The sequence below is a fragment of the Nipponia nippon genome, unplaced genomic scaffold (genome assembly GCF_047370975.1).
Source record: "Nipponia nippon isolate SJK-2023a ecotype South Korea unplaced genomic scaffold, ASM4737097v1 scaffold_4, whole genome shotgun sequence".
NCBI lineage: Eukaryota > Metazoa > Chordata > Aves > Pelecaniformes > Threskiornithidae > Nipponia > Nipponia nippon.
Window position 1 is genome coordinate 25,619,225 of NW_028262358.1, and position 27,928 is coordinate 25,647,152.

The 27,928-nt window shown below is 40.3% G+C and overlaps 1 protein-coding gene across 5 annotated transcripts; it reads right to left on the minus strand.

Moving 5' to 3' along the window:
- RCOR3 (REST corepressor 3) lies at positions 1-27,523 on the minus strand. Of its 5 annotated transcripts, none has more exons than XM_087775820.1 (12): positions 27,234-27,523; positions 26,601-26,657; positions 20,631-20,708; positions 18,998-19,050; positions 17,115-17,276; positions 16,738-16,862; positions 15,124-15,202; positions 12,203-12,421; positions 10,463-10,540; positions 9,650-9,707; positions 3,967-4,208; positions 1-3,536 (listed from the first exon to the last, which is right to left on the minus strand). In XM_087775820.1, exons 1-12 carry the CDS (start codon positions 27,373-27,375, stop codon positions 3,192-3,194), a joined length of 1,638 nt encoding a protein of 545 aa, XP_087631946.1. In that variant the 5' UTR covers positions 27,376-27,523; the 3' UTR covers positions 1-3,191. The 5 variants fall into 5 exon arrangements, with proteins under 5 accessions (XP_087631946.1, XP_087631945.1, XP_087631949.1 ...); XM_087775819.1 differs by having other exon boundaries at positions 15,106-15,202; XM_087775823.1 differs by lacking the exon at positions 3,967-4,208.
- Positions 27,524-27,928: the final 405 nt, after the last annotated feature.

The following is a 27,928-nucleotide window of genomic DNA, read 5'->3' on the forward strand; positions in this document are numbered from 1 at the left end:
TGCAACGTTTAGTGATTGTTTTATTAATGCAGAAATACCTGCTTAACTTCATACCCATTCTGATTTAAAGTGCAACAATTAAATCTGATAGTTCTTGTACATCCATATTATAAGTGCTGTTCCTAGAAGACGTCGTTCAGATTATGCCTTGCATTTGTAAAATCTGTCATTTTTTAGTACCGTTTTGCTTTATTAACTAAAATAAACTGTACAAAAAGCTGTAGTTACATTAGCTTTGAACAATGTAGGATACACGTTCTCTGCCAAACTTTAGTGTGCAAACATTTTACATTTTTTAAAGTGACAAAATTAAGCCAACCTTGAAGTCAGAGTTCATTACTACATTACAAAACAGGAGACTAGATATGGCAAAAGAAATTCCCCACTGAAATCAACACCGTTGTATAATTTTATTTCTAATTCTTAAAAAAATATAAATGAATTTAGAAGAGAATCACAGTATAAGGGCCCTAACATATTAGACCATTACAAGGTACATAAAAATAGAAGACACAGATTTCTTTGAAACTTTAATCCTTTGATTAAGCAGCAAGCATATCACTCTCCAGGCAAACACTGCTTAAAACAAACCCTACCCCCCAAAAACAGGACGTGCAAACTGTATGCACATATTCTGCAAAGCACACAATAAAGACATTTTGCTATGTACATACTTATTTAGTACTACAAATGCTAGGAGTTCCCTACTGTGTGCTACAGTGTATGTAAATTAAGAAATACTACCTATCTCTGACCCTCCCTCCCCCCTTCAAATACAGCACCTTTGCCCAGTTATAGAATATTTAAACAAGATTAAACGGAATTACAATGTACTGAACAGCTTTATAGCAGTTGGTGGTGGCCAACTGTACTGCAACACCCAACATTCTGCATACTGAAGTCTATCGACAAGAGACAAGACAAAAATTAGCAAAGGTACAATACACACAACTGGGAGACTCAATGCTAAAAAAAAAAAAAAACCAACCAAAAAACCCCAAAAAACCCCAAACAAACGAAAAAAGAAATCCTGAAGATGTATCTTATCACTGTTAACAATTAAACTGAGATACTTAGGATATCAAAATGTACCAGGTCAGTTCTGTATCAGTTTTAAAGGCTGGAGAGCAGCCAGATTTGTGTGTAGCTGGTGAGGGGACACTTACGACTCCCAGAACACAAGTTTCAGTGACCATGAACTCCTCAGTGCTTGTTTTACAATGCTGCTTTTTTTTAGACGAGAGGTCATCTGATGCTCACGTAGTGGCTAAACATCTACTCTGATGCAAAAGAAAAGCTGTAAAAAGGACCTTTTGTATGAGGCCTCAGCACACTAGTGAAAGCTGCTCGGAAAGGAAAGTCTCTCAAGTTTGGTCTGGAAATATTTTTAAATGAAGAACTAAACCATAAAGGTCAACACCTTAACTGCAAGTCAGGCCACAACTATCAAACTTTAATACTAGATTTACAAATGAAATAGGATCTGATCCTATAAGAACTTCCCTTTGCACATGAAAAAAGACTTAGGCCAGCTGCTAAACTGATCGTCAGACCATTCAATTTATCTGTGAAAAAGCCTGGGGAGAGCACATTCCATTTTCAAATAAAGTCTCATTTTAGTCAAGGGCAAATCTAGTTAATAACAGAATGGATTTAAAAGGATTTTCAAACATCATTTCAGCTATAAGCAATAATAATTTTCTACAATAGTATGGTAGTCAACATGAATGTCATTACATAGTCAAGAATGCAATATTTTTCAATAGCTTGATTCAGATCACACGGTTTCAAACACTGCTACTCAAATTTGCAGCCTGCTTTACTTGGAGGGTAGAGGGATCTACTTTAAAAAAAAAAAAAAAAACCAAAAACCAAACCAAACCAAAACACAACCCCAAACAAAAACACAAACTAAAACAACCCCCCAGAACACTGCTGGGCATAAATCAAGGTTTCAGGAACAGTTTAATGAATGCAGTGGAAAGAAAACCTTTCAATCTCCTAAAATTTGGAAACAATAATTAATACCCAAATGCAGATTTTACTTAATCAATAAAACAAAACAACCAACCCTCCCCCCCACTGCCCCAGCCTCAACCCAGCTAACAACTCCACCAGAAATAGCAGAAATCAAAAATAATCATTTAACAGTAAGACTGGGCCAGCAGCAGGTAACTCTATTGCCACAATATTCTACTACCACCATCAGCCTCTATACTTCACTCATGAATTCTTAGGCAAGGTATCAATGATCTAATATGTGTGAACTGCAGACAGGCATTCTCAGAGGAATGAAATTCTACTGTACTTAAGTTAGAAGAATTAGTGGAATAACAAATTAAATTAATGGTTCTTGCTATATGGTTCCTCTCCTGTCATCCCCCTGGGTGGTGGGAGTTACTGTCTCTCTCTCCACGCCAGCCCACAAGAGAGATTGCAGCAGGGAACTGGACTCCTGTTTTCAGTTAACTTCTATGAGTAGAACAGGCGTGAGATTTAGTAGGTTTGGTACAATAGCTCACTGAGTCTTCAGAATACTCTTTCAGAGGAGTATTTAATAAGACAGTACCTTTTTAAACAAGAAAAATGTTCTGGGAAAAACATGAAGAGAAGAAACACCTACATTTTACAAGTGCGTGAAATGCTCCTACTGTTGTCTAAACAGGGCCAAAGATTCTGAACCGAAGGCCATTTTTTTTTTTCACTAAAAAGTAAAAAAAAAAAACAAACAAAAAAACCAAAACACACACATACACACACAAAAACCCCAACGCTACATTTAAGTCTCCTACAATATTATCTATTCCTAGATTTGCCAGACTACTTTCCTGTAGTTAGATGCTTGACTACAAAGAACTGTAATAAAATAAATAGAGTAAAAATCAGTTAAACAAAATCTTGGTGTGTTGAACATTTATTCATTTAAGAAGTTAGCTTCCTTCAACAGTTATTCATATAGAGGAGGGCTGTATCGTAGGCATTGTTCTGCTGTACAAGTCTTCGACATAAAAATATTTTTATACAGGTGGTCATTCACGTGGTTCCATTTCTAGTTATTAGCTTGCTCCTCTGTAAAACTGGTCTGATACCTGTGAAGGCTTGCTCTTTTCTCCCCTTCATTATTTGGAAAAAAAAAGTACATTGATATAATTTTTCAAATGTAGGAGTTAGCATAATTCTGCTTTATTTCTTCAGTGCAGAGTGGACTGGGATTCTGTCTGAATTCCGATGAGCGAGGGTGGCTGCTGGCTGCTAACCGTGGTTAACACTGGCCTTGGGTTTAGACGAGGAGGCATGGAATTAGCTGGGCGGATGAGCGGTGGGGGAGGCTGATTTAGAGTCGGCCTTGGCTGAATAAATCGCGCCTGCTGTTGAAGTGGCGGAGGCTGACGATGGAGAGCAGGAGCAGCAGGAAGCGCTGGACGAAGTAACGGGGGCGGCTGATTTAAAGTTGCCATGGGAGCGGTAGGTGCTGGAGCAGATGCCTGTGCTGGAGGTGAAGGGCCTAAACACTGAGTGGCCGGAGTGCTTTGTGCCTGCACAAAGGACAAAGACAAGACTGCGTGAACAGCCGTCCCAGCCAGAACGCGATGCAGTTGGGCTGCCACTGTCCACTACACAGGAAACAGCATTTAAAAAACAAAAACAAAAAACTGAGAAGTTACTGAAAAGAAATCACCAACCAAAACATTATAGACAGCAGAACTAAAAATATTTATGAAGCAAGAGTCTTCTTTCTAGAACAAGAACTGTATTTTAACAATAAAACAGTAACGTGATCGTCACTATGAAAGGTGCAGTCCTGCTCCCAGCTGGTTAACGACATTGGCTGAAGTTCTATGCAAGCTCATCATCATTCTTTAGAATGCGGTTTGCCACTCCACACCAGTTAACCTTACATTATATCACTAAATAAAATGCTGTTCCTCAACCCATGCTTACTTATTTCTGGTACACAAAACACACCTCATCTTCTTCATCAGTGCTCTTTCCTGATGGCACATTAGAAGTATTTTTTGTGTCCTCCCCTAAAGCAGAAGCATCACCATTAGAAGCCAGGGTTCCTTGTTCCGCTTCCCATTCCTGCAATACCTCCTCTAAGTTAAACCGACGCCTGTAGTTTACAAAGAAGTTCTTCACTTGGCCAACAGTCTTGTTGCCAATTACATCTGCAATAGCTTGAAAATCTTTACCATATTTTCGGACACCTGGAAGGCAAAGTAAATAACATAGCTGTGAAGAATCAGTCAGACACAGCTACGTGTGTTGTATTTATAGAGAGAACCTATGGGACCTGCAAACCAAGGACTCACTAATTAGGAGGACTTCTCAATTAGGAGAAGGCCTCAATTTCCATTAAAACAAAATAATTTTTAATTGCACAGCTATCAACATACAAATCAAGAACTTTATTAAAAGGTCATTACCCACTCTTCTTAAAGATCCTGGCTTACTCACCAAGCCTCCCAACCTAAAACCAGAGATCTGGCCTCTGATGAATAAAGTCAGTCCTTCAGTGTGCTTGCAGTAAGGGCAGAAGCCCAAGACAAGTTCAAGATGGGGAGAGAGGGTGACCAAGCATGTGTACACAGCTGTAAACAGGGTATAACACTAGAAATGTCAAGTGACAAATGTTGATGGCTTCTATAGGTTCCTTCCATGCCAGCTGCATGCAGATGTTTCTTTGCTCACACCTGTGCAGCAGGAGTGGTAGAGGGCAGTAGCTACTGGACCAAGTGCAGGGGAGAACAGGGGGGCACAGTTCCATAAGTCACGATATACTGCTCATTCCTCCACTTGTGACATGCTCTACTAAGGCTATGAAGAGCAACCGGCAAGCATTCACCTGACAAAGTCTTTAAAGCTTTCATTCACCATTTGAGCTCGGTAGAAGAATCTGAGGTTTTGGAACAACCACCTTGGGGAATGTAAGTAAATATAAGCTATTAGTGTCTGTTTATAAGACAGCCCAGCACAAGCCTCCAGGATCAAATCCCCCAGCAAGAAGCAGCATGACAGACGATCTTTGCATCATTCCTTTCATTCATTTTCATATTGACATCAGTAGGTCGCTCTTGTTTACAAGCACTTCACAAGAAAATGCTGCTTGTCCTTTCCAAAAATCCCAACATGTGCTTTTTAAAGTTCTAAAACTACATTTGCATATAACACAAAAAAAACCCCTTGAGTACAGCATTCTGTAGTTTTTAACCTAAAATTGGAACTATAATCTAAAGTTTATGGATTTTCTCAGTTGTATTTAGGGTATGTGTCTAGTTCCTCCTCTCTCCTGCTTAAGAGAAAAAAAAAAAAAATCTTCAAACTCTCCAGCATCCTAAACCACAGCTTTTAGCTGCACAAAGTATATTTTTAATCACAAGTGTCCAAAAGTTTGGAGACTAGAAGAAATAAAACAGAGTTTTATTCCAGGCTCAGTAAACGGAAGGCTCATTTTTTGCTCTCAGCTATGCACGAGTGAATTACCGTTTGACTCCTTCTGTGAAGCTCCTGATAACTAAACTCATTCGGAACATATTACAGTGCTTACAGCACAGGCACTCTGTCTCATTACAGAAAGAGAAATTTATGTCTGATTTCATGCCTCACTTCAGAAAGTGAAGCAAAGGATTCAGAAAGGGAGAGTTGTTTCAAATCTTAAAGCTATGTTACTTTTCAACCTAATTGTGAAGAGTATGACCTTCAGCTTGTTCTGCTCTTTTCTACTTTCTTCGTTAATGGGCACTTCTGATGTGGTAATGTATACTCACTGCAATTTAAGAGAAAAGTTCAGCTCTAGGATAATAACAATTTCTGTAGCTGAAGCTGATGTTTCAGCTGTCAAGAGCCCAGCTACATTATTGAAGATCTTTTCTGGGGCATACAAAAGAATCCAACTATCCTGACTGCAAGAACCTTGAAAAGAAAACAAAGAGACCTCGCAGAGCCATGTGGGAGGGCATGTATCCAGGCAAAGCGAAGACAGGGATTTGGCTCTGTGCTTTATCAGTTGTACAAGGTATCAGCTCTACTCCTTAAAAGCTGCGTGCGCCCACAGAGTACTCCCTCCAGTGTTTTAATATTCTTTGATTGCCCTACCATTACCACCCTTACTAATTTATAATGATCATTAAATGTCCACTGCAACATATCTAACATTCTGTAGAATTAATCAAGTGAATGAAGTACCCAGCAGAACAAAGCACATTTTTGTTTGAAACCTAATTCAGACTTTTACTGATTTCAGCCTTTTCTGTTACTGTGCTGTCTATACTTCTTCCTTCCCCTTAATCTGCAAAACGACTAAGCCTGTTGGCTAACTTCAATTAAAGCTGTCAAAAATAAGGTCTTAAAGCCTATTTCCAAGCAAACAGCTTGAAAACAATGTATCTTGCCTTCACTGAGAGCCCAACTGTAAGAACTATCTAAGGAAAATAAAACTTCCTTCGTTTAGCTACACACAGCACTACTCATTTTGGATTCTTTTCGGAGCGTTATGTAGTACTGCTCTAGCATCACCAGCATGACTTCTACACAACGATGTAGTAGAACCCTTTCAAGCTGCAACAGAAACAGAGGAAGTTCAATACATGTTTATGAAAGTTTTATGTGTAAGGTGCTGGCATATCTGTAAGAGTTAATGCCAACTCATCATCCCTTTCAAATTGGTGCATATTACTTACACATCCTTCTACAAACTCTGTGCTAAACACCACCCAAATTATTTCTAGAGGGTTTAATCTGTTATTGAATAATTTTAGTAGGTTGCTGAAAGCGAAGCTCAGAAGATGACTGCATAGCCTCACTTCACATGTATGAATGTCTTTCTCCCAGCTCATTTGAAAGTAGCCCTGATCATGGGGGTCCTTCAGGCTCTTCAAAACTTTGCCCAGTGGCAAAGGTGCACTTGAAGGTGTGCGTGCTCACTATTACAACGTTTCATCTTTCATGTCTAACTCAAGAGAAATTCATAAATCCAAGTTTGATGCTGTCTACGCTGCTTAATGCTGCTAACAAAACATTAGCCTGGGTCCAAAGCAATATAATACAGCACCACAACGAGGCAGAAATAGTTAACGGCAACCTCCAGATTATGAAAGCTGCAGTTTCACTGTGATGGGATTACAGTGCTCCTGGCAACTCCCTTACATAGAGTTAGATCCTGGTTGTCCCAGCTGTTTTCCACTGCAATGCTATGAAAGTCATGTACTGCTTTTCAATTCAAATTTTGTTGTTTTGAGCAAGTCTTAAAACATTTTTGCAATTGCAATTTTCATATGGCTGAGATCTTAGTTTGAAAAGATGATCATGCTCATACATTTCTACACATAGATAAAGTTTGTAACTTAAGAACACCTCAAGTGATGAACTGGCCCATTACATTCAATAACTATTGAGACAAAGTTGAACAGTAACCTGACAACTTATACTGCAAAAGATCGGCTCAGAGATCATAAGTCTGAGTCCACAACCCCACTGCGGGCAGCCACGCTGCTTTTAAGATCACACACTCAGCTCTATTTTAAGGTGGGTTTTTTCATTACCTTTTCTTTAGTTACTGCCAATCTCTTGAGATTAGCCCACAGATGACAAGAGTTTTTTCATGTTTAGGAAAAACAGTACCAAAATTGTATTACTGCAGACTACTTTCTATGATTTCCATGGTAGGATTTAACGTCTGAATTCAAGTGAACAAATCATAGAAGTGCCACCTACCTGCTTAAGGGTTATGATTTCTGTAAAATGATTAAAAGCACGTGCCAAAACGTATCAATACATTTGATAAAATAGATCTATTTTAAACGTACAAACTCAATGTCCCCATGCTTAAGTCAACTTCAAGTTCAAGCCTAACACATATTATGGCAGCTTTTAGTACAGCAACCTTGGCTACTTTCTTTTAAAAACAGAGTCAGGGCAAAAGACAGCGTGGCTCCTTCATGCATAAGTCTACTAGCTCAAGCAATTATTTTGAAACAAGACATCAGGGTCCATAGCCTGAGGGACAGGAGGTTAATGCCTATAGCACTCTCATTCCAGGAGGGAGACTCTACTACCAGGCAGTAGGCAAGGGAGAGACAATAAGAATACTTTGTCCCTGGGTGTTAAGGTGCTCTCCCATCTCCATTTTATACAGTGGCAAAGGAAGGGGACGAAAAAGCAAACAATACATATAAGAAGCACATGTAAATTCAATGAAAATAGGTTTCTTCCAGAAGGCCTGATTTCTCACCCCACACTAAAGTAGTGAGGCTGACTACCTTTATAAAACATGAAACATTCCCTAAAGAAGAGACCTGAAGACTAGAACTCCTCTCCAGGGAGTGATCACCAACCCTCATTCTTTTGCCCATGCTCCAGTTTTATTATTTACCTTGTCAGTCACATAGCGCCATAGCTTAACAAAAGCTCAATGCACTCTTATCGCTTCCCAAACTGATGCTTAGTGAGAGCTCTGATAACTAAACTATGAAAATGCAAGATGATTTGAATCCTTTCATGCTAAGGCAGGCACAATGAATCTGGATTTCCCCCCCTTCTCCAGCAAGCATTCTCCTTACTAGACTACCATATTAAAGATAGGCATCTCCTTCAGTTGCATTTGGGAAGAAAATAAAAAAGTGAGCATGTTAGCAATACTGAGAGGATGAACTTAGGACAGAAAACAGTTTGGAGATGCAAATCCCAGTCTGAGGCATGTAAGTTGACTTCAGACACACCATGCTCTTCAGCATTTCCATTCACACTTCAAAATAAACCTAACTTTACGTTCAGTCATCTGGCTAATAACTACCAGGTCTGGCACACCTGACAACTTTACACTGATATCCTGATCTGACTGAAAGTTTTATACTAAAATTCCGTCTTTCATTTTAAAGGAGGTAAAGAATACAGGGAAATAAAGCTGATGTGTATAACTGAGCTGATTATATTATCTTTAAAAAGATGTTCCATAGAAGTGAGTCAATATATAGTGACTTCAAGACAGCATTAAGCTCTCCAGGTATTTCCCTTGCATGTTCCTTGATTAGGCAGTGCATGTTAAAGCAAGACGAGAGTCTGTTTTCCTTCATATAAATTAAATAACTGTCAATTAGCTGTATCAATAGCCAACTAGAAAATCTTGCTTCTTTCTCCAATAAGACTGTTAGTCAAGTATCCATATCCAGCTTCAGACTCTTAAAAGGCCTCCACTGCGTAGATATCTGCTCTTTTATTCCCTCGTGAACAGAGAAAAGTAACAGTATAGCAGTTTTACTTCCGCTTTTTCCTACTTTAAAGAATACGGAGACATGTCTTAAGTGTTTGCTTCAAATTTTATTACTTCAACTATTCCTTCAGTGTTCCACTCTAGAGAAATTAATGTAAAGTGATTTAGAAGATCATTGAAGGGACTTATTGGTACTACTACAGTTGTTAAACCCAGCTTAGCTTCTCTATTTGAGATTTAATATGGGTAACTGAAAGACTAGTGTCCTGTTGCTTGAATGAATGCCCTAAATATTCTCACTAGTTTTGCTGTTTTCCCAGTGACTTTCTTGTAAGACTAGATGAAGTTTAGCTTTTCATTAGAGGGAAATACAAACATAAACCTGAGTACCTCTTCAGATCCTTTGCATCAGATTTCAAGTCGCTACTACTATTAACATACCTTGTACTGCAAGAAGCTGCTCTTCTGTGGTCCAACGGGCATTGATTTTCTGATTAGACTATTAAAATTAGAAAAATGGCACAAAGATCATTAAAATGTTTCACAGCTGCAAAATATCTGAGCATCAGAATGTGTTTTACTTGCACTGCATTTTGTAACATAGGTAAAAATCTCTTGCTTATAAGCCGTAAATTTACAGTTTAAGATTGCTTTCATGAACAGGATTCCATTTAAGGATTTGAGCTTAGAACTACATCAATAGTTTTTCCTCTGTTTTACTGCAGTCCTTAATATCAGCTATATCATAACTTATGCACAAGCTAATGATCTTTATGCAGACAGAATTTGAATTTATAGTTACATTTATCTAAACTATTAGGACTTGGTGTCCGGAGTGTTTTGCATTCACGTTATGTTTCATATCCAAGCCTTTAAAACAAGCAAAGAGAGAACTGAATAAATTATTCACTTTGGATGCCCAAATGTATATATAGTCATGTTTGCACACAGAACATAGAATTTACTGCTAGCAATCTACATTAGCTACTTTTAATCAGAAAAAAAACCATATATCAGGGCTCAATTTCAGCTCCCTGTAGTCATGAACAGACATGACATTCCAGTTTCTTATGCTTCCACCTACCACTAATTTCTTGTAAAGAAGCCAGACAGACTCACCCCTGCATGTAATTCAATGGATCCTGTTTAAGGGGCTGCTGAAATGCAAACACTGTGCTGCAGCAAAACACATTTCTGTAGCTTCCCACTAATGTAAGTGCAAGGCCACAAGTTCTAATATTTATTCTGATTTACCTCAGGAGGTTTGAATTCTTCAATCCCGCCTTCCATTTTCTGTTTAAGTGCACTGTTTACTTGCTTAGCATTTTGAACCTTGGTCAAAAACAACAAAGTTAATCAGCTCCACAAAGAAAGTTGGTCACTTTACACATATATCTTCACTAGGATTGCCACAAGTGTACCTCCTAAGTTAGAAAGAGAAATATTATGGTTTAAGGCTTCACTACTTTTAACTGTTTAAAAAAAAATTAAAAAAATACAGCACAGTTTACTACGGAGAGAAAAATATTTAAGCCAGTCTTTCAAAAAGAACAGTTTGTCTGCAGGAATATTAAAAGTAGGACATAACAAGCAAGTTTTGATAATGATGCATATGCTCTTGAAGAAGAATGCAGAATATTCTAGACATAAAACTTGGTTCTTAGAAATCTAAGTGAGATGTACCGTATACATTAACTTCTTTCTCCAAAAAGCACTTAAAAAAAACCCATAAAGATTTATGAGATGTTTCCAGTTAGTTCCTTCTGACAGACTGCTTTTTATTGACCTTAGATCATCATGATTTCCTTTCAGAGTGATTCTTGAAATGATTTAAAATATTTAAATAAAATATCTTAAGTCTATAAAAAGGAGAGAGCTTCCAAATCGTACATGTACATATCTATTAACCATTTAAACCTGACAGTGATGCACATAAGGTAACATAGGTAAGAAAATAGTTTTGCATACTACGGTGCACAGCTATTACAAGTGTTCTTTAAGTATGGACACAAAAGCAGACAACTCATGGGAGATTCCAAAGGCTGCGTCTCTGAGATCACTGCAAGAAAAAAAGAGAAACACAACCTCAAGGCTGTAACTCACCTACACTTAGGCTAAAGAGTGAAACCCACCTATGCTATTTAGCCCCAGAGTCCTGCTGTGACAGAAAGAAGCATTTCTCCTGTAAAAGAATACAAGGGAGCAAAAACCCCACAGAACTCTTTATTCACTCCATGATTTTGCAACATGGCAGCTCTTAGCCATCTACAGGGAGGCAGAAATTCCAGGAGATAAGCCTTGACTTTGTAGCCCCATCGCTCCTAGAAAGCAAGCATGCACATACGGCTGTACCCGTAGAAGGTGAATAGATTCTGTGTTTCAACTTTAAGCACTGAAAGTTAACTTCTTCATGCAAAGGATGCAGGCAATTGTCCTCTTAAAGGTGAAGACTACAACGCTTTTCTAAATTTAATAAGAAGTAGAAAGCTCATCAATTCAAACAGAGAAATAACTAGGCCCATGATTTCCCTCCCTCCAAACTTTCATGGCATGTGGGGAAGGACATCCAGAAAAACAGCTACAATTTTAAGCATAATAAACATAACTTCCACTGCTTCATTGGTCTTATTCTCACTTGTCACACAAATATTTTTAACAAAGTTAAAAAAAAAAAATCAAATCAAAGGTGACTTCAGTTTTCTCCTGTTCCCAGATCTGTAACATTGTTTTCATGCCATACTCCCCCCACACTTTTTTTTTTTTTTTAAAGGAAGTCATCTTGTTTCATGTTATCCACAAAGGCAGATGAACATAAAAAACAAAACCAAAGAACAGCTAGTCAGCTAGTGTCCAGCATTTCTGGTGATAACTGTGGAACAAAATTAGGAAGACTCACATTAAAGAAGTTTCAGAATCTTCACAGATAATCTTCAAAATCATTACAATCAGAACAATCTGAGATGAAAACAAAACAAGACCAATAGCCCATGGTACCTGTCGCTTTAATGAGATTAGTTCCATATCCAGCTGTCTAAGAATTGTGTTGGCTGCATTGGGACTACAGGAAACAGCTATCACATCTTCCTGGGTCAGGTACATGCCTTTTGGTGGACGGCATTTGGAACGCTGAGAATGGTGACGATGCTGCAAGCTCTGATACTCTCTTCTACCCAGACCTATTTTGCTGGTCTGAACAGGCTGCTCATTATTGCCCTTTAATTTACAAGAAATAAATCATTAAAGAATAACAGTATCTTATATACAACTTTAATAAAGTATCATATAGCATTGTAATGTCATATTTGCGACCAAGAAAACTTAAGCTAACATCCTCCTCTGCATGTAGTATCCAAACCAAGTCTTGCAGATGAGCTGATGGAGCATACCAGTCATCTGCTGGATAAGCCTCCATTACTCATAGAAAGGCAAGTTTTCAAAACTCCCCCCTCCTTTCTTTTTAACATGGCTGAAAGTACAATACATGGTATAGAAATCACAGTCTGAACACTGTGAAAGAGGGCAAAAATCAAGAACCTCTTATGTAAATGGAAGGTAAAGAAAAAAATATATGTATATATATAAAAAAGTGTTTAAACCAAGTAATTAGTGAATTTACACATTTATTTCTGGTCAGATATGAGGAGTTCAAGTGAAAATCAGGGGAGAAGAATGAGGGGAAGTCAACCAGGACTGGCAAGAATGCAAGATGACACTTTTCCCTGCTGCAAGTACTCTTAACTTGGAAAGCGATAGTGCTGTTTGCTTTGGGAAGGGACTTCAGATTTAGAAGAGAGAGGATGGATTTACTTTTGCAGTCATTATAAAAATTCATGTAATTTAGGAAACTTAAGCCTTTGTTGTTCACTTTTTTGAAGTGGAAAGGGATAGCAAAGAGGAGATGCAATCTTTGTAGCTGCTGTTTTGATATGTTTGGACACCTAAAAATGTCAGCTTTGTCTTCAATGCGCATTGCTGCACAACAGCTAGTCTGCATGTACATGACTCCCATAGAGCAACCAGGTATGTTCCCTACAGACCAGGAGTAGAGAAGCAAAAATGACTTTCCCTGCAAGGATTTTCCAATTCAAAGCAATGCTAAGTACCAGAACAGAGATGGGATTCAGGCTTTTTGCTACTTCAAGCAGCTCCCTACTGCTCCTCTCTGCTGGTACCTATGGAGGTTAAGAGGAGGTGGTCATCTGATCACAGTGAAGAGAGAACCAATTGCAGCAGCCATTATTATTTTCCATAGCATTAGTACAGATCAGCAGACAGTATTTTGCTCTACTATGCTTGACCTTCTGCCACATCCTCTTCCCAGCTAATGAAACATCTTAATCCAGTCCACAGACTTCATAGAGGCAATCTTAAAAGCACTTAAGATATTTGCTCTTTCTTGGAAAGCTGATATAGAGCCTTACATCTTCGACATCTAAAAATCCCAAGGTTAAGTTTACCTCTGACCAATTTATACTATTTGTTTTTTGGTTCTGCATTGCTCTTTCAGTATGAAATTGCAGGTCTTGTCTGTTCAATCTGGATTTAAAGTGAAAATATTCTCTTGCCAAGCCAGAGTGTTTGGATTGTTTTAGTTTTCTCTGGTAACAGAAAGTTTCCATTGCTCTGCATGTTCAAGTAGCCTACTCAGTTTATATTTTGCTTAGGAAGTGAAAGTACACAAATCCTACCAGAAATACTAGATCACGAAATTATCTTATGTAGATCCAAATAGCTCATCAGAAACTGCAAACCTATTTGTCCTAGAAGTCTATGAACACACTACTTTCATTATGGACTGTGTGTAGTGATTCAAACAATAACTAAGGAAAGTAAATTGAACAAAATAACCTTTATTTAGAAGTGGCTTAGGCAGCAACTCAAATCAACAGATTGCAAGAATATTGTTACAACAGCAGAATAAAAAGTAGTAATGTTCATTATTGGACCTTGTGCCATTTCAAATTCTAAAAGAACATATCCTGGGCATGTTAAAAAAATAGAAATCTCAACTCCTTTTAGAGAAAGGGTTAATTGTAATTGTCCTTTTTTCCCCCCCTGAGGCAGTTAGATAAAGTGATACATTGAAAGTCACTGCAAAGCTGAGAATGGAATCTCAACCTATCAGTCTCTTACTCAACATCATTTTTGGTAGAACTGCAAAGTTTTATTAATAATCCTAGATACCACTTCATGGGAATGTTGAAGTTTTGCACTACCTCTCATATTCTCAAGAAGCATGATCTCTACCATTTTAGGAAAATCACAAATGCATTAAGTTGATTGAGGAAACAATCAAGTGTTCACACACTTAACTGTTCATAAATATTTATCAAAAGAACCCTCAAAAAACCCAAAACCTGAACATACCCCAGACACAGCACTCATCTGTAAAGCTAACAGTCAGTGCTCATTAGAGGAGACAAAAATGGTTTTGTCTACATTTATTAGTAGAAAGCGTCTCAATAAAGGCACACATTAATTGAAATGCATAACCTCACTGTGGCTTTGAAAGAACAAAAGAAGTTGTTCTTGGAAAAATGTAATTTAATTTTAAAATGCAAACAAAACATTTAGTTTCCAATAATTCACAACCACTAAAACTGTAAACATATTAACAAGACAAAGGTAGAGGGCATGTTGTTTTACCTAGTAGCTACAGCATACATCTTTTACAAAACCTGAAGATCTCTCAGGAGATAGTGAAGGTAATGAGAGATGCACTTAAGTCCACAGAATGGCAAAAATATATGATAAAATTTTGTTTCAATCAGAACTTGTCGAGACCTTGATCACCTAAAACCCCTGTGAATTCAGCAGGCTGCAAGCCAAACCTCTTTACTAGAAGTCATATTCTTCACAGCAACACATTCACAGAAAACAAACAAACTGACATTCACCGTTAAGCTATCTGTTACCTCCTTTTTGGCTTCTTTTTTGGGATCATAATCACTATCATTTCCATCCATTGGATGAGCTTCTTCTACGTCATCATCACTGAGGACAGATGATAAGAAGCTGGTCATTTTATCTATTTTTTAACCCCAAATATCAATATGTATCAGGGTAAGACAGAATTATCTACTCTAAAATATCTACTCTAAGTATATGTCATCTTGAAGTTATTTGTAGTTTTCAAAAGAGAGCTGTTACAAACATATTCCCTTCATTAAATTCTAATAATTATCAAGATGAACAAGCAACCCTAAACTCCAGTTTCAGAATGACTTTGAGCAGTGCTGGTACCGCTGCCAAAAAATTTGTTGTCACCTTTCTTCAATTCAACCACTTGTGCCAGCATGGACACTTCTACGGTCAACTACACCAAGGCTAGAAATAACCTTTCATTTGCCATGTTAGTTTTAATGGATCAGTTCTCAAACCACTGCACCAGATGTAGGAATAAACCCTTGCTGAAGTCTGTGGGGAGCAAAAGGGGACAAATATAAGATGGGAAAACACAGGACTGCTTTTTCACCAAAGTGCTCAAAATCTAGCCATTTGTGGGGCAGGGGGGAAATGAAATCTGCTGAATTTAATCAAAGAGAAAAGGCTGAAAAGATAACAGTTAGTTTAACTGAGTCCAATCTAGTCATTCCCACAATATAATTTCTGAATAAATGAATGTAAAAAAACAATAAAAATGTCTAGTTATTACAAAAAAACCCCAAATGCTGTATTAGAAGCAAACTTATTTTCTTCTGTAATTTTTCAGCTATAGGGTCACTAAGTAAGCATATGAATTTTAGATTTCAGGAGTTCTTTTCAGTAACATATAATTAAATAGACCCTTTTGCTCTAGCTAGGCAGTTTTCTGTAGATGTAAAATCATACTTTCCAATATAAACATGATGATGTTACTTATACATTCAACATATTAAATCACTTTTTAAAAAGTGCAAGTTAATACTCAAGTATACTAAGTGCAATATAATTTTAATTTCATAGTAACTACAGGAAATGTCATTCTCTTCTATCCAAGACAATTTAAAACTATTCTGAGCTCTAATTCTCTTTGACTGATAGTAGTTCTAAGTCTCTATAAGATTTATATTTATATAAAGCTTTGTTATAAACAGTACTTGGGCATTCTAATTGCTACAGCTCTTTACAGTGGTTGACCTTTCAGTTTTAATTCCATTGTAGTTCAAACCCCCCCCCCCCAAAAAAAACCCAAACACCACCCAGAAAACCCCCACACCCACAAAAACACTCTCCTCCCCACACAGTAATACAGGGTTAGACTTCTCAAATAAAGCATTCTTTCTAAACCACATCCCCAGACTTCAGTTTTTTTAAATCCTTGCTTTTACAGTTATCCATTAAAGCAGTCAAGTGTGTTATTACAACTCACACTGACTGGAAAGATATAACAGGTACCAAACCCCTTGCTAAAAAGCAGAGACATCACCACAAATGCTCAAACCTAAAAACATGGTTCACGCTGAAACATAATGGCTGGAAATTACTCTGACATCTCTATCTAGAAAGACTTCAGTCTCTGGTTAGTTACTTAAGAATATAACACTTACCTGTCACCTTGATTATTTCTATTAGCTAGTTTTCGAGCCTGCCGATCCATCAAACTTGTCCTAGAGCGCGTTTTTTTCCAAGAATAGTAATATTTTACAAGGCTTGCAATAGTCTTGTCTGGAAGCTAGAAGAATACCTTAACATGTTAATACTTCTTGAAATTAAAATTCCACCCAGGATTATAATTCTGCTCTATTTACAACCACCTTTACCCAAATATCTTAAATGCATGGATAAGATGGAAAGAAGAGAAGCATTTCGTATACATTTTTAAAAAAGGAGAGTGGGGGGAAAGGCTTTTTTGATTAGACTGAAAAAGCTATAGGTCCAAGAGATGTGATGAAATGTACTGCTTGTGATTAAAATATTACTTTACCATTTGCTGGATCCTGTGAAAGCTCTTTCCATGGAAACTAAATGCTTGCTCAAATAGGACCTTATCTTCAACTGTCCATTCGTCAGGGAAGGGAGTGAAGTTAGGGAGATCCGCAAGGGACTTCTCAATATTGTGTTTATGCCAGAACAACATGCCGAGAGCCTTTGAAAAGAAATTTAGTCAACTTTCTAAAATGTTGAGACAAGTTAAATAAAAAACCCACTATTTATTTATTTAAAATAAAATTTGACTATCAGAACCCCTTCTCAAAATATATTTACAATTTTATTGGCTATGTACTACGGGTTACAAAATTCTCTTTGGAGACAATATAAGAGTGGGCTCATCTGTACTTTATTCAAGCTATGAAAGCTAGACAATTTAAGGTTGGCATGGCAGCAGTAATTCTGAAGTAGCATGAACTAGGCTCATAGGCTCAAATCTGACCTGCTTGCTTTCTTTACAAGCATGTATCACCTACACAGTTCCTTATAGGTCTTCAGGCCTTTATTAGCAGCCCACTCAAAAAAGAAAATAAAAATACTTTTCAGCAGCCAGAGGATCATCCAAAATGCAAGTCTGAAAGTTCAAAGTGAGAGTGGTCTTTCTACAACTCTCCAATCCACAAATAACAGCACGGCCACTTCCATGTCATGTGCACCTAATAAAAATTGAAATTTAAACATATTTTCTTACATAATTTCATTTCTCGATATTCTTAAAGATTTTTATGCTGATTAGACTTTCTGCCAGAGAATCAATAACAGATTTGATGCCAAGTCTGGCATGGGAATTGGGAAATGTAATCCACTCAGTTTCAACCATACAGCGCAGACATGATCACCAGTTGTTCATCAGCTCTCCAAACCCCTGATTTCACATCTTCTAATAACTAGGACACAGCAAACCTCTTTTCTCGTTAAAATGGCAAGTGACAAGCACCTCTTGCAAAGATAATTTCTATTCCACTGTGAACAGTCCACAAATATTGTGTACCAGAAGTTGTTTTGAAAATCAGTCTTTTTTGTAGACTTATTTTGAGATCCCTCAGTTCCCTCTCTCCCCTAACGAAAGCCAAGCCATAAACAAACATCACCAAACTGGAAGTACTCTGGACAGCATAACATTGGCAGCATCTTTTTCAGACAGAAGTTGACTATCAAGTCTTTGCTATTATGAGCTTCCATCCAAAACCTGACCATACAACTTGTTTTCACTTGTACAGCAAATATTTTTTTTTTTTGCAATAAGTAATCTCACTTTTACATAAATTGGTTAATTTATGAAGAAAACTGCAATAGAACTAAGTGCAGACTAGCAAAGTTTTATCCTGTACTTTTTACAGGATGGTGACTAAAGGTTATTAAAAAAAAAAGGTGAACTTTTTTGTTACTCTAAAACCTAGAATTTGAGTCAGTTTTCCTGCCTCTGAAAAAACACTCACTTAAAGTTGGTTTGCCCTTTTTTTTTTTTAAATATGCAAGAAACCTTTCCAGTGCTGTCCCTATGGCAATTAGTGGTTTAAAATTGTACCATATTTTAATTTCAATATTAAACATTAAATTTGTAAGCTGCTTTCCTAAGAAATTCTTTAGCTAAATATACACACACAATTGCATGACATGCCCAGTGTATCAAGAAACATACCAAACCTTTCAAAAGTGCACATTACAAGCTGAGCATGTCATGAAAACAAAGAGCTCAATCTTTTGCAGAGAATCCAGACCACAACTGTATGCAGGTCCATTTAACTGCAGTGTTTGCTGCCGTGCCTGAAGAGAAACAGCGTTAATTAATGGCAACCAAGGGAAAAAAAATGAGTTGTGTTGTACTTTTATATAAAAAAATCCTTTAAATGAGCACTCTCATTTCATAGCACTTACCTGTTCCACATTGTATCCATGTTTTTCCTTTGCTATTGCTATATATTCATCCACTGCAACAAAGCAATGTCAGAATTATTCTTTAGTACTTTTAGTTCTGCTATAAGGTGACACAGAATTAGCCATCTAACATGGGAAAACAGTCTTCCCATGCCTTAATACACTGTATAGGCCCAGGTCCCCCAAAACGTTAAATATATTCATAGCTTTATTAATAATAAACCCACTGTCTTTAATCCAACATTTAATTTTATAAATTTTTGCACAAGCTAATTCTCAGTGAAAAAGATGCTTGCTTTCACATTTTTACTACAACAAAGCCACAGAGGCTCATCATTTATTTATTTAAATCAGAGACTAGCTGTTATTGAAAGGCTATGCCTTCTTGGAACCCGCTCCTAAGAACACAGACACACTGGGGGGGGGTGGTGGGGTGGTGCAGACACCTAAGTTAGTATTTAATTGAACTACTTCTGCTGTTCGTATTCCCAAACATGTTAAAAATTAATGTAAAGAGATCCTAGATCAATGATTATGCATATCCTCAATATTAATACAGTTTTCACTGACCAACATTAATTTTAACCATGGCATGAAGTCAGTTTTCAATAGAGAATATGAAAATTCAACAATTAGGTCATCAAATTCACCAATAACATATTTTTTAAATCATATTTGGCCATACTAGAGCCAGCTTTGACTTGAACACTTGCCATCATTTTGCAATTAAGTCCTGCTAGTTTTGATCTTCAACGGGTACTTTTTTTTTATTTTTAAAGAAACAAACTCTTCCCATTCACCTTCTACAGTTCACAATTATGTGGCAACTAAATGTAGTTGAAAGGAAGCATAACTGACAAAAGGAAATAATTATATCCTTATTATTCAAATGAACCAGAGATGTCCTTGCCATGAACTGTTGCAGCAAAGAGTTAACTGTACTTTAAAGGAATGAAGAAAGTAAGTGTTTAATAAGCATAGTTGTAGAGCATTTTATTTCTAACTGTTCTGCAGTAGTAGAAGCTGTATTTCCTCAAATGTACAGGCACACAAACCTCTCAATAGGTAATAGGTAGAAACTGTCCAGAGGACCAGGTTCTCATGACTGCATCCTCAAAGTTTACTCCCCTATATTACATATGGGGAAGTTCTAGCATAGGAGGCAGGTTTAAACTAGATTAAACAGATAATTGATCACATTTAGTCAGATGACTCCTGTATTTCAGGTCACTTTTGAAGGGAGAAAATGCTCAGTTTTTCCTGAGCATTCCCCTTGAACTGGGCCTCAACACATCTTTTCTGAATTTATCCACTGCAACTCCTTCTCCTAGAAATTTAGAGCAGCAAGCTCCTCATGTTTAGATGTTTTATTCTTTTATTAATAACTGAAAGTTTCACAGACACTGATGATGATACAACACAGCGTGATTTGAAACAAAGACTTAAAATAAGAGAAGGTGATCTTTCCTTTTGCTGGAGTTCTTGAAATAATAATAATAAAAAAGAGCAGCTTTGTGTTTAACTTACTAATTTGCAGTTTCACTGCGTGTAAAATGAAGAGTGAACAGGCGCACCAGAGACAATTATTTAGTTATACTTAAGCATCCAAATTCCTAAGCAGGGAAGGACTTACACTTGGCATCTGGAATATTATGATATGGAGACCATACAAGCATCCCTCCATTATCTTTATCAGTATATTTTGTGGCACCTGTAAGAAAACAAGTAAGTCTCAGTATTTATAAATATGATCTAGAGAACAACTATTCACAGGACAGTAAGTACAAGTCAACCATATTAAGAAGTCCAGCCTAACTACTAAGGGGACGGGGGGGGGACGGATGAACGACAGGACACAGGGGAAATCATTAATTCCACATTATTTCCTTAAGACATCGAATGGCTGAATTTGACACTACTCTCATGAGGTTCAGTCATAACTGGATATTAGACAGGATCCTGGTTACCACAGTTGGAGCATTAAAGCGCATTGCTAAAGCTGGCACGGATACAAAATATAGAGGTACTTGTGTTGGAGCAGTCCTCCAGAAGTTATGACTGTCTATTAGTACTTTAACATTTATCACTATCATAGGAGTATCGGGATCTACTGTGTTAAGTTAGGCTTCCCTAAAAGAAAAAACCCAATGACAGGGGGCAGAATACAGTCACCATCCCTGATCCTTTCAACAAGGAACTAGACTAATAAGTATGCCAGAAGCAATTATGTTCATCTCTCTCTCGGTTTGGTTTTCATAGCCATGTAATTTTGATATTCATAGCCAACCAACTTGTGTAGCTATAGAAAGCAGTTAGGTGTAAAAGTAATCTTCTTTTCTTTGGCTGTTTTTTTTGGGGGGTTGGGGGTTTTTTTGGTTGGTTTGTTTGTGCTTCACCTCCACCTCAATGTAGCAAGGGAAGCAGTCCAAGTTACCTAACCTATCAGGAGGACAGAGCAATTTTTGCAATACTGATGCAACTTCGTACAAAGCACTAAATCATAGACTCTTTGATTTTTAAAAACATGCTGTAAAAGAAAAGGAAATTCTCCAATACTGGAAAAGCATTAACTAATAGTTACTTTTCATGAATATTTTACAAATGTATGCTACTACATAAAGCCTCTTCCAATCTATTTGTTTACAACAGTTCATCTTGCTAAGACATTGCTCAACAATTGGAGCATTTACACTTGTGTCAGTATGAATTCCTTGAGGAATCACCCTCAGAGGAACTCTCCTTGCATCCTTCTTGGAGAAGGACAGATTTTTTTTTATTCAGTGAAACAAATAAACTTTTCACTCCATTTTAAGCTTCCGCACTTTATATTTAGGTTCTACATCTTGTTGAAGGAAACAAAACAAAACAAATCAATGCTTTGGAAAAGAGAACAACTTAGTGCTTTCTAATTATGTACTGTGTTTTGTTGCTCTTTCCTCTTTAGATTGGCAGTGTTGTGTGTTTGCTATCATCTTTGCAATCTTTAAATCCATTATGACTGTGAACTTGAAAACCAGTTAATTAGAAAAACTAAAAGAACTCATGTGTCTTCCAAAATGAGATGTGTAAGAGAGATAACCTAAATGCACCATAAACTCTGTAACAAGTTAAAAATGTACATACATTCATAAAGTACCAGTTTCAAGGCATAAGCAGTACTAAACTCTGAAAGAATTTTGGTATATAAGAACAAATTCCTTAATATAACATTCTACTTCAAAACAAAAAAGCATGCCATTTTTAGTCATTAGGAATGCAATATTTCATGAAGAGTAATGCAAACATGTTACAGGCGCAACATTTCTCTTCCCACTCAGCTTTTATCACAAGTAAATGAGCGCTACCCTGTACTCCACTCTAAGAGATGAGGAGAAAACAGGACCATTAGAAAACGCAACCTGAAATTCCAATGTGAGCAAGCAATGTCTAAACTTGACGTGAGTATACCCTCAGTTTTTCCTTCAAAAAAAAAAAAAAACCAGACACCTGCAGACAAGTGGATATCATCGATATTATCACCTATTGAATATTCAAGTACTAAAGTGAAAAAACTTAAGTTTCAGAATCCTATCATTTGCACCCACAGAAGATCATGCATGTGGTGACCCTCCCCTGCTGAGGTGCCACCTGCACGTGACTAACAAGCGGCTCCCACCAGAACACCCCTTTATGAAGCAGTGCTTTTTCTCCAGCAGGAATCAGACAACTGTTTCCTTTCAGGTGGCATCTTCACGCTGCCAGAAGGAAAGCAAGGATGACGAAGGATGGGATGCATACAGGCAGATCTGTGCTCGAAGAAAAGTAGCCTGTCCTCAATACAGGATTGTCCATAGCTACAATACAGGGACCCCTCCATCTCCATATGCAGGACCTTTATGATCTACCTTTAGGAGAATTGCTTCTTGTCTGTTGTGCCCCAAGTATTCAAGTGACCAGCACTCCCCACCCAAAAAGACTGTGTTGTATCTCAAGGACAACACGATCTTTATGTGCAAGATCCATTCTTACTACAGCCAGTGGCTGGAAATACCAGGCAACACGTTAACCAAAGCATGTTAGAAGAGCAGAGTTGTAAGCCAGTAAGGAAGGGAAAGACCATGAGCTACATCTCAAATACAAGTCTCCCCCTGCCCAAACCCCACATTCAAGCCACTTATGAAGAGGCTTCTGTGCTCCAGCTGCTGTGCTCCTCTGTCGATACCACTCAGAAAATGGGGCTAGCTGAAGACAGCCCTCAGGCGCTCTCCACTGCTTCCAGAATAAAGAAACTGTAGCAGCAAACTGACACTTTCTAAACTTCAGCTTTGCATTAGAAGTTAGGTACATGCAGATGATGCTGTTCTGTTCACGACTCCAAGTACTGAGGATAAAATGAAAATCTGGAAGCATACAAGACTTAATATGGGCATTGCAGGGCAGCACGGCAATCTACAAGTATATTGGTTTCCAGCACACAAAGTACCATTATCTGCCTAAGACTAAGCTTTGAGACTAGGAACAGAAGCACAGAAACTAACAGGAGGAAGAACTAAATTTCTAAAATAAAGGACTGGCAATCTTAAAAATAAATAAGTAAATAAATAAAAAATCAGGGAATGCGAGGACAGGCGGCATGGAATAAATGGAAAATTTTATATACTTCACCACGCCACTTAATAATTTCAATTTAAGAAAGCCTGTTTTCATATAGGAAGACTAGAGGGAGAAAAGTTACAAAGACTACACAGAAACGGATTCCATGTGTGACCTTAAAAGGTATAAAACATTCTTCTTGACAGCTCCGTCCCCCCCAGCCCTGAGAAGAAGGTAAATAGGAAATAAGTATTTCAGCATTAAGTAAGCAAAATTCATACTAAAGCCTTTGGGAAGTCCAAATCTGAGTAGAATAAAACGTTTCTAGCAGTTATCTCATGCGTGGATGACACAACAGTATGGTGCATCTCCAATGATGGCATTCTCCACTACGCTTTCCAAGAGTATGCAAACAGCCCGCAACGTAAGGATACCAGCTTTGTAACATCCTGCTGCATCTATAGGTGGGTCAGAAAGTACAGGCAGAAACAATTTCACCTCAAGAACATAAAGTACTATAGGAAAACCAGCAGGAGGAGACAAAAATCTGGAGTGCGGGAGGTGGTTTACTAACTCAGTAAATTACGTAAGGAGATTTAGGATATTTATTTTATTAAACCCATTTTTTGCAGTGAGAAAATTGATCTCATTGCAGTAGTACCTGGTGACACTTAAAAATACTATTTCCCTTACAGCTCTACCTGAAGGCTTGCTTGTAAAAAGGGGATGGTGGGGGAACAGGTAAGAGAGCATGTTTAAACTAACGTCTCCTAATTGTTGCTTCCAACCACAATCCACTTCTTCCAAGAGACACTGACAAACAGCTGATTCACTTTTTCTTTAAAAAATTTCTTATTTTATACATGAACCCAGGTTAAACAAAAATGTTTACTACCATCACAACTTTGATCATGACTGTTTTGTTTGTCAACGTATTGTCTTAGAGCATTGCTTACGAATGTTTTTCAACACACGCCAAGGGAGGCCAAAGGATTGGTATTTATTCTACTCATGTTAGTACTCTGTGTGTGTACCAGGGGGCTGCATTCGTGTCTTAGACTTCTGTCTAGTTTTATTCATCATTGATTCCCTTCTCCCACCTATTTGTTTCAAGGGGGTTAAAAAACCAGCACGCAAAGTACTGTAAATAAACACACGTTCTAAGGTAGCTGGTACACCCTCAAAAAAAGGCATTAAAACAATTCCAAGAACAAACAGTATTAACATTAGTTAGAGATTGTGCCTATGTCCATATATGCAAACCTAGAAGTATGATGGAGTGCCCATTATATCATTTGCTACAAAAAAAAAGTAATCTAAGTGTAGCTACGATAAGAGCACAGCTTTTTGTCCAGCATTACTTCCATCTCTAAAAAATGATGCCTCAAGATGCATCGGGGAAAAAAAAATCCAGCAGATGAAAGCATGAGATCTTGCTGAGATGTCCTCAGATAACCAATCTGCTAACATGGTATGTATTGTACTTTTACGCTTTATGGACTTTTTTTTTTTTAAATTTTATAAGACTTAGGTGTTCCAAAAAAAAAAGTTATTATCTTCTTGCCCTAACAATCAAAATGCACACACTAAGAAGAACAATACAATACATCATGCCTCTTACACAAGACTTATTAAGGAAAGATTTCCATCATTAAGGAAATTGATAAAGTAGTTATTGGGGAAAGAAGCATCAGTTGAATTCCACCCCCCAGCAATACTTAGGAGCTCTAAGAAGTCTGGTTATAAGAGAGCATGAAATTAGTTCTGTAGTTACAAACGCAATGGTACTATTGCATATATAGTTTACAAAATTGAAACCACAGAACCTCAGTTGCCCTGCAAGGGGTGAAGAGTTCTTTTCATCAAAAGAAAAAAAAAAACAACGCTATGTGTTTTTCTAATTTAAGTGGCCTGTAGGAAAAACAAGCCCAGGCTGCACGGTAGAAACGATAATTTTTATTTATGTTTATTTTTACGTAGGGAATGTAAAAATAAAGGGTGTAAACGGTTAGTCTTATTAACAAAGAGACCTAGACTGCGCGCTCCTTTCTAGGGGAAAGGCATTCCCTTATGCCAAGATCACGCATCCATTTAATCCCACCCTCCCCCTTTCTTTTCCCCCGGCCTTTTCTTTGGCCTGTGGGGACCTGCGCCCAGCAAGAGGGGCTCGCTCCAGCCTTAGGAGGCACTATGTGAGAAGCTCTGGCCCAATCCTCTTCCGGTAGGAAATCATCTGACACCAATGGAGCCTGTTTGGAGAACAGGAAAGTAGATAGGCTTCATCTGACCACTACAGCAAAACTGATAAACGCTCCTACCATCTCACCGCTCCGTGTAGTAACGCAAGACAGACAGCATTTTAGCAATTAACTTGCTAAAACCGAGCACCAGGCTATGCAAGCGTATTCCTCAGGGCGGGGTTGGGGGGGGGGGGGGGGGTGAGGAAGGCGGAGGAGAGCAGCGCAGGCTGCCACGGCGGGGCTAGCGAGGCTACTACGGCACACAAAACCAGGGGCAGGAGTTTCCCACCCCGCGCATCTCCCTCCCGGCGCCCCGGCCAGGTCTGCTCCGCTGCCGGCGGGGCGCAGCACTGCCCACCCTCCCCGAGCACATCCATCACCCCTCCGCGAAGGGTTTTTTTAAATCACCTCGTTAATATATTATATGCGTTAAAGGGGGGGGGGGGGGGGGGCGGGATAAAAGGCATCCAGCCTTTTTCTGCTTCACCGCCCGCCGCCGGATACACACAACACGGCTGATAATGAAGTGCCAATTTCCCACCGCGGTGCCCCCCCGCCCCCGGGCGCGCAGGGAGCAGATGCTGCCCCCGCCAGCCTCCCGCCGCCGGCACCCCGGCGGCCGCACAAAGGCTCAAAAGCAAAATAAATACAAACCCCGCCGCCGCCGCCGGGAGAGCGCCCGGCCGAGCCCACCCCAGCACCAAAGCCATCCCCTCCCGCCCCGGGAACGGCGGCGGCAAGATGTCAGGTTACAGCCGGGGGGTGAAGAAAAAAAAAAAAAGGCGATTTACCGGGCTCGAAGTCGGGAATGCGCGCCTGGTATTCCGCTCCGACCCTCATTCCTACATCTGCAACGCAAAGCGGGGAGAGAAATTAACGGCTTGGGTGTCCCCGGGCGGGCGGGCGCCCTCCCAGGCTACCGCCGTGCGGCGGGCGGGCTGGCGGACGCGCCGCCCGGGAGCCCCCGCCGCCTCGCCGCGGCCGTGCGGAATAAGCCACCTCCCCCCCCGCCACCCCGCCCGCCGCCGCCGCGGATTAAGCCCCGACGACCGCCGGGGAGGGGGCCGGAGGGGGAGAGGGGGGAGTTTATTTCAGCGGAACAATGGGGACGGCGGCGGCTCCCGGCAGACACTCCCCATCGTTAAGCACCGCGGGGCCGCCCGGCAGCCGCGGGGCCGCGCTGCGCGTTCCCGCGCCCCCCCCCCCCCCCCGCCAGACGCGGCCGCGGCCCGGCCCGCCGCAGCACAGACGCGGCGGCAGCGGCGGAGGAGCAACGGCGGCGGCGGCAGAGCGCGCACCGCCCCGGCACCGGCGCGGGGAAGGGGGAGGCGGCTCGGCTCGGCTCGCCGCCCCTCCCGCCGCCTCCGCCGCCACCCCCCTCCCCCCGCTGGCGGGGCGGCCCGGGGCCGGCCCCAGGCTCGCACCGTGCTCGTCGCCACTGTCACCGCCGCCGCTCTCCGGCTCCGAGTAGTGCCCGTTGGAGGGGCTGCTGCTCTTGGTGCCGTTGGGGGCTGCCCGGCTCTTGCCCCCCAAGAGCTCCGCTCCCTTCTCCATCATGCCCGGCATGTCAGGGCTTGGGGGGGGGGGCGGGGGGAGAGCGGCGGCAGCGCGGGCTGCCGAGGGGGGGAAGTTAATACGGAGCCGCCATGTTGCCCCCTCCCCGCCCCCCCCTCGGGCCGCCGCGGCGCCGGCACCTCCTCCCCCCTCACCCCGCCCCCCGCCTCCCCGCGCCCCCCCTCCCCCGGCGCCGCGCAGCCCCCGGGAATCCCTCCGCGCCGGCTCGGCCGGATCTAGCCGAGGGGGCGGGGATGCCGGCGGAGCCCCGGCGGCGCGGCGGAAGGATTCCGTCCGCCCCGATACCGGGGCTTCGCCGCCGCCGTCGTCGTGCCGCGCCGCGCCGCGGGGCTCTCCCGGCGGGCGGGGGCGGAGGGAACTATTTCCCCCGGCGGCGCAGGGATCCCGGCGAGGAGGGGAGGGGTGGTGTCGCGCTGCTAGTGGCGTTACGGCCCGCGGTGCGGGGAGCGGGCGCTGGGCCGCCGCGGCCGCAGCCAGGGGGCTGTGAGGAGAGGAGGGGGCGCGGGCGGGGGGCCCGGCTGTGGGGCGGCGGGGCGGGGCCGGA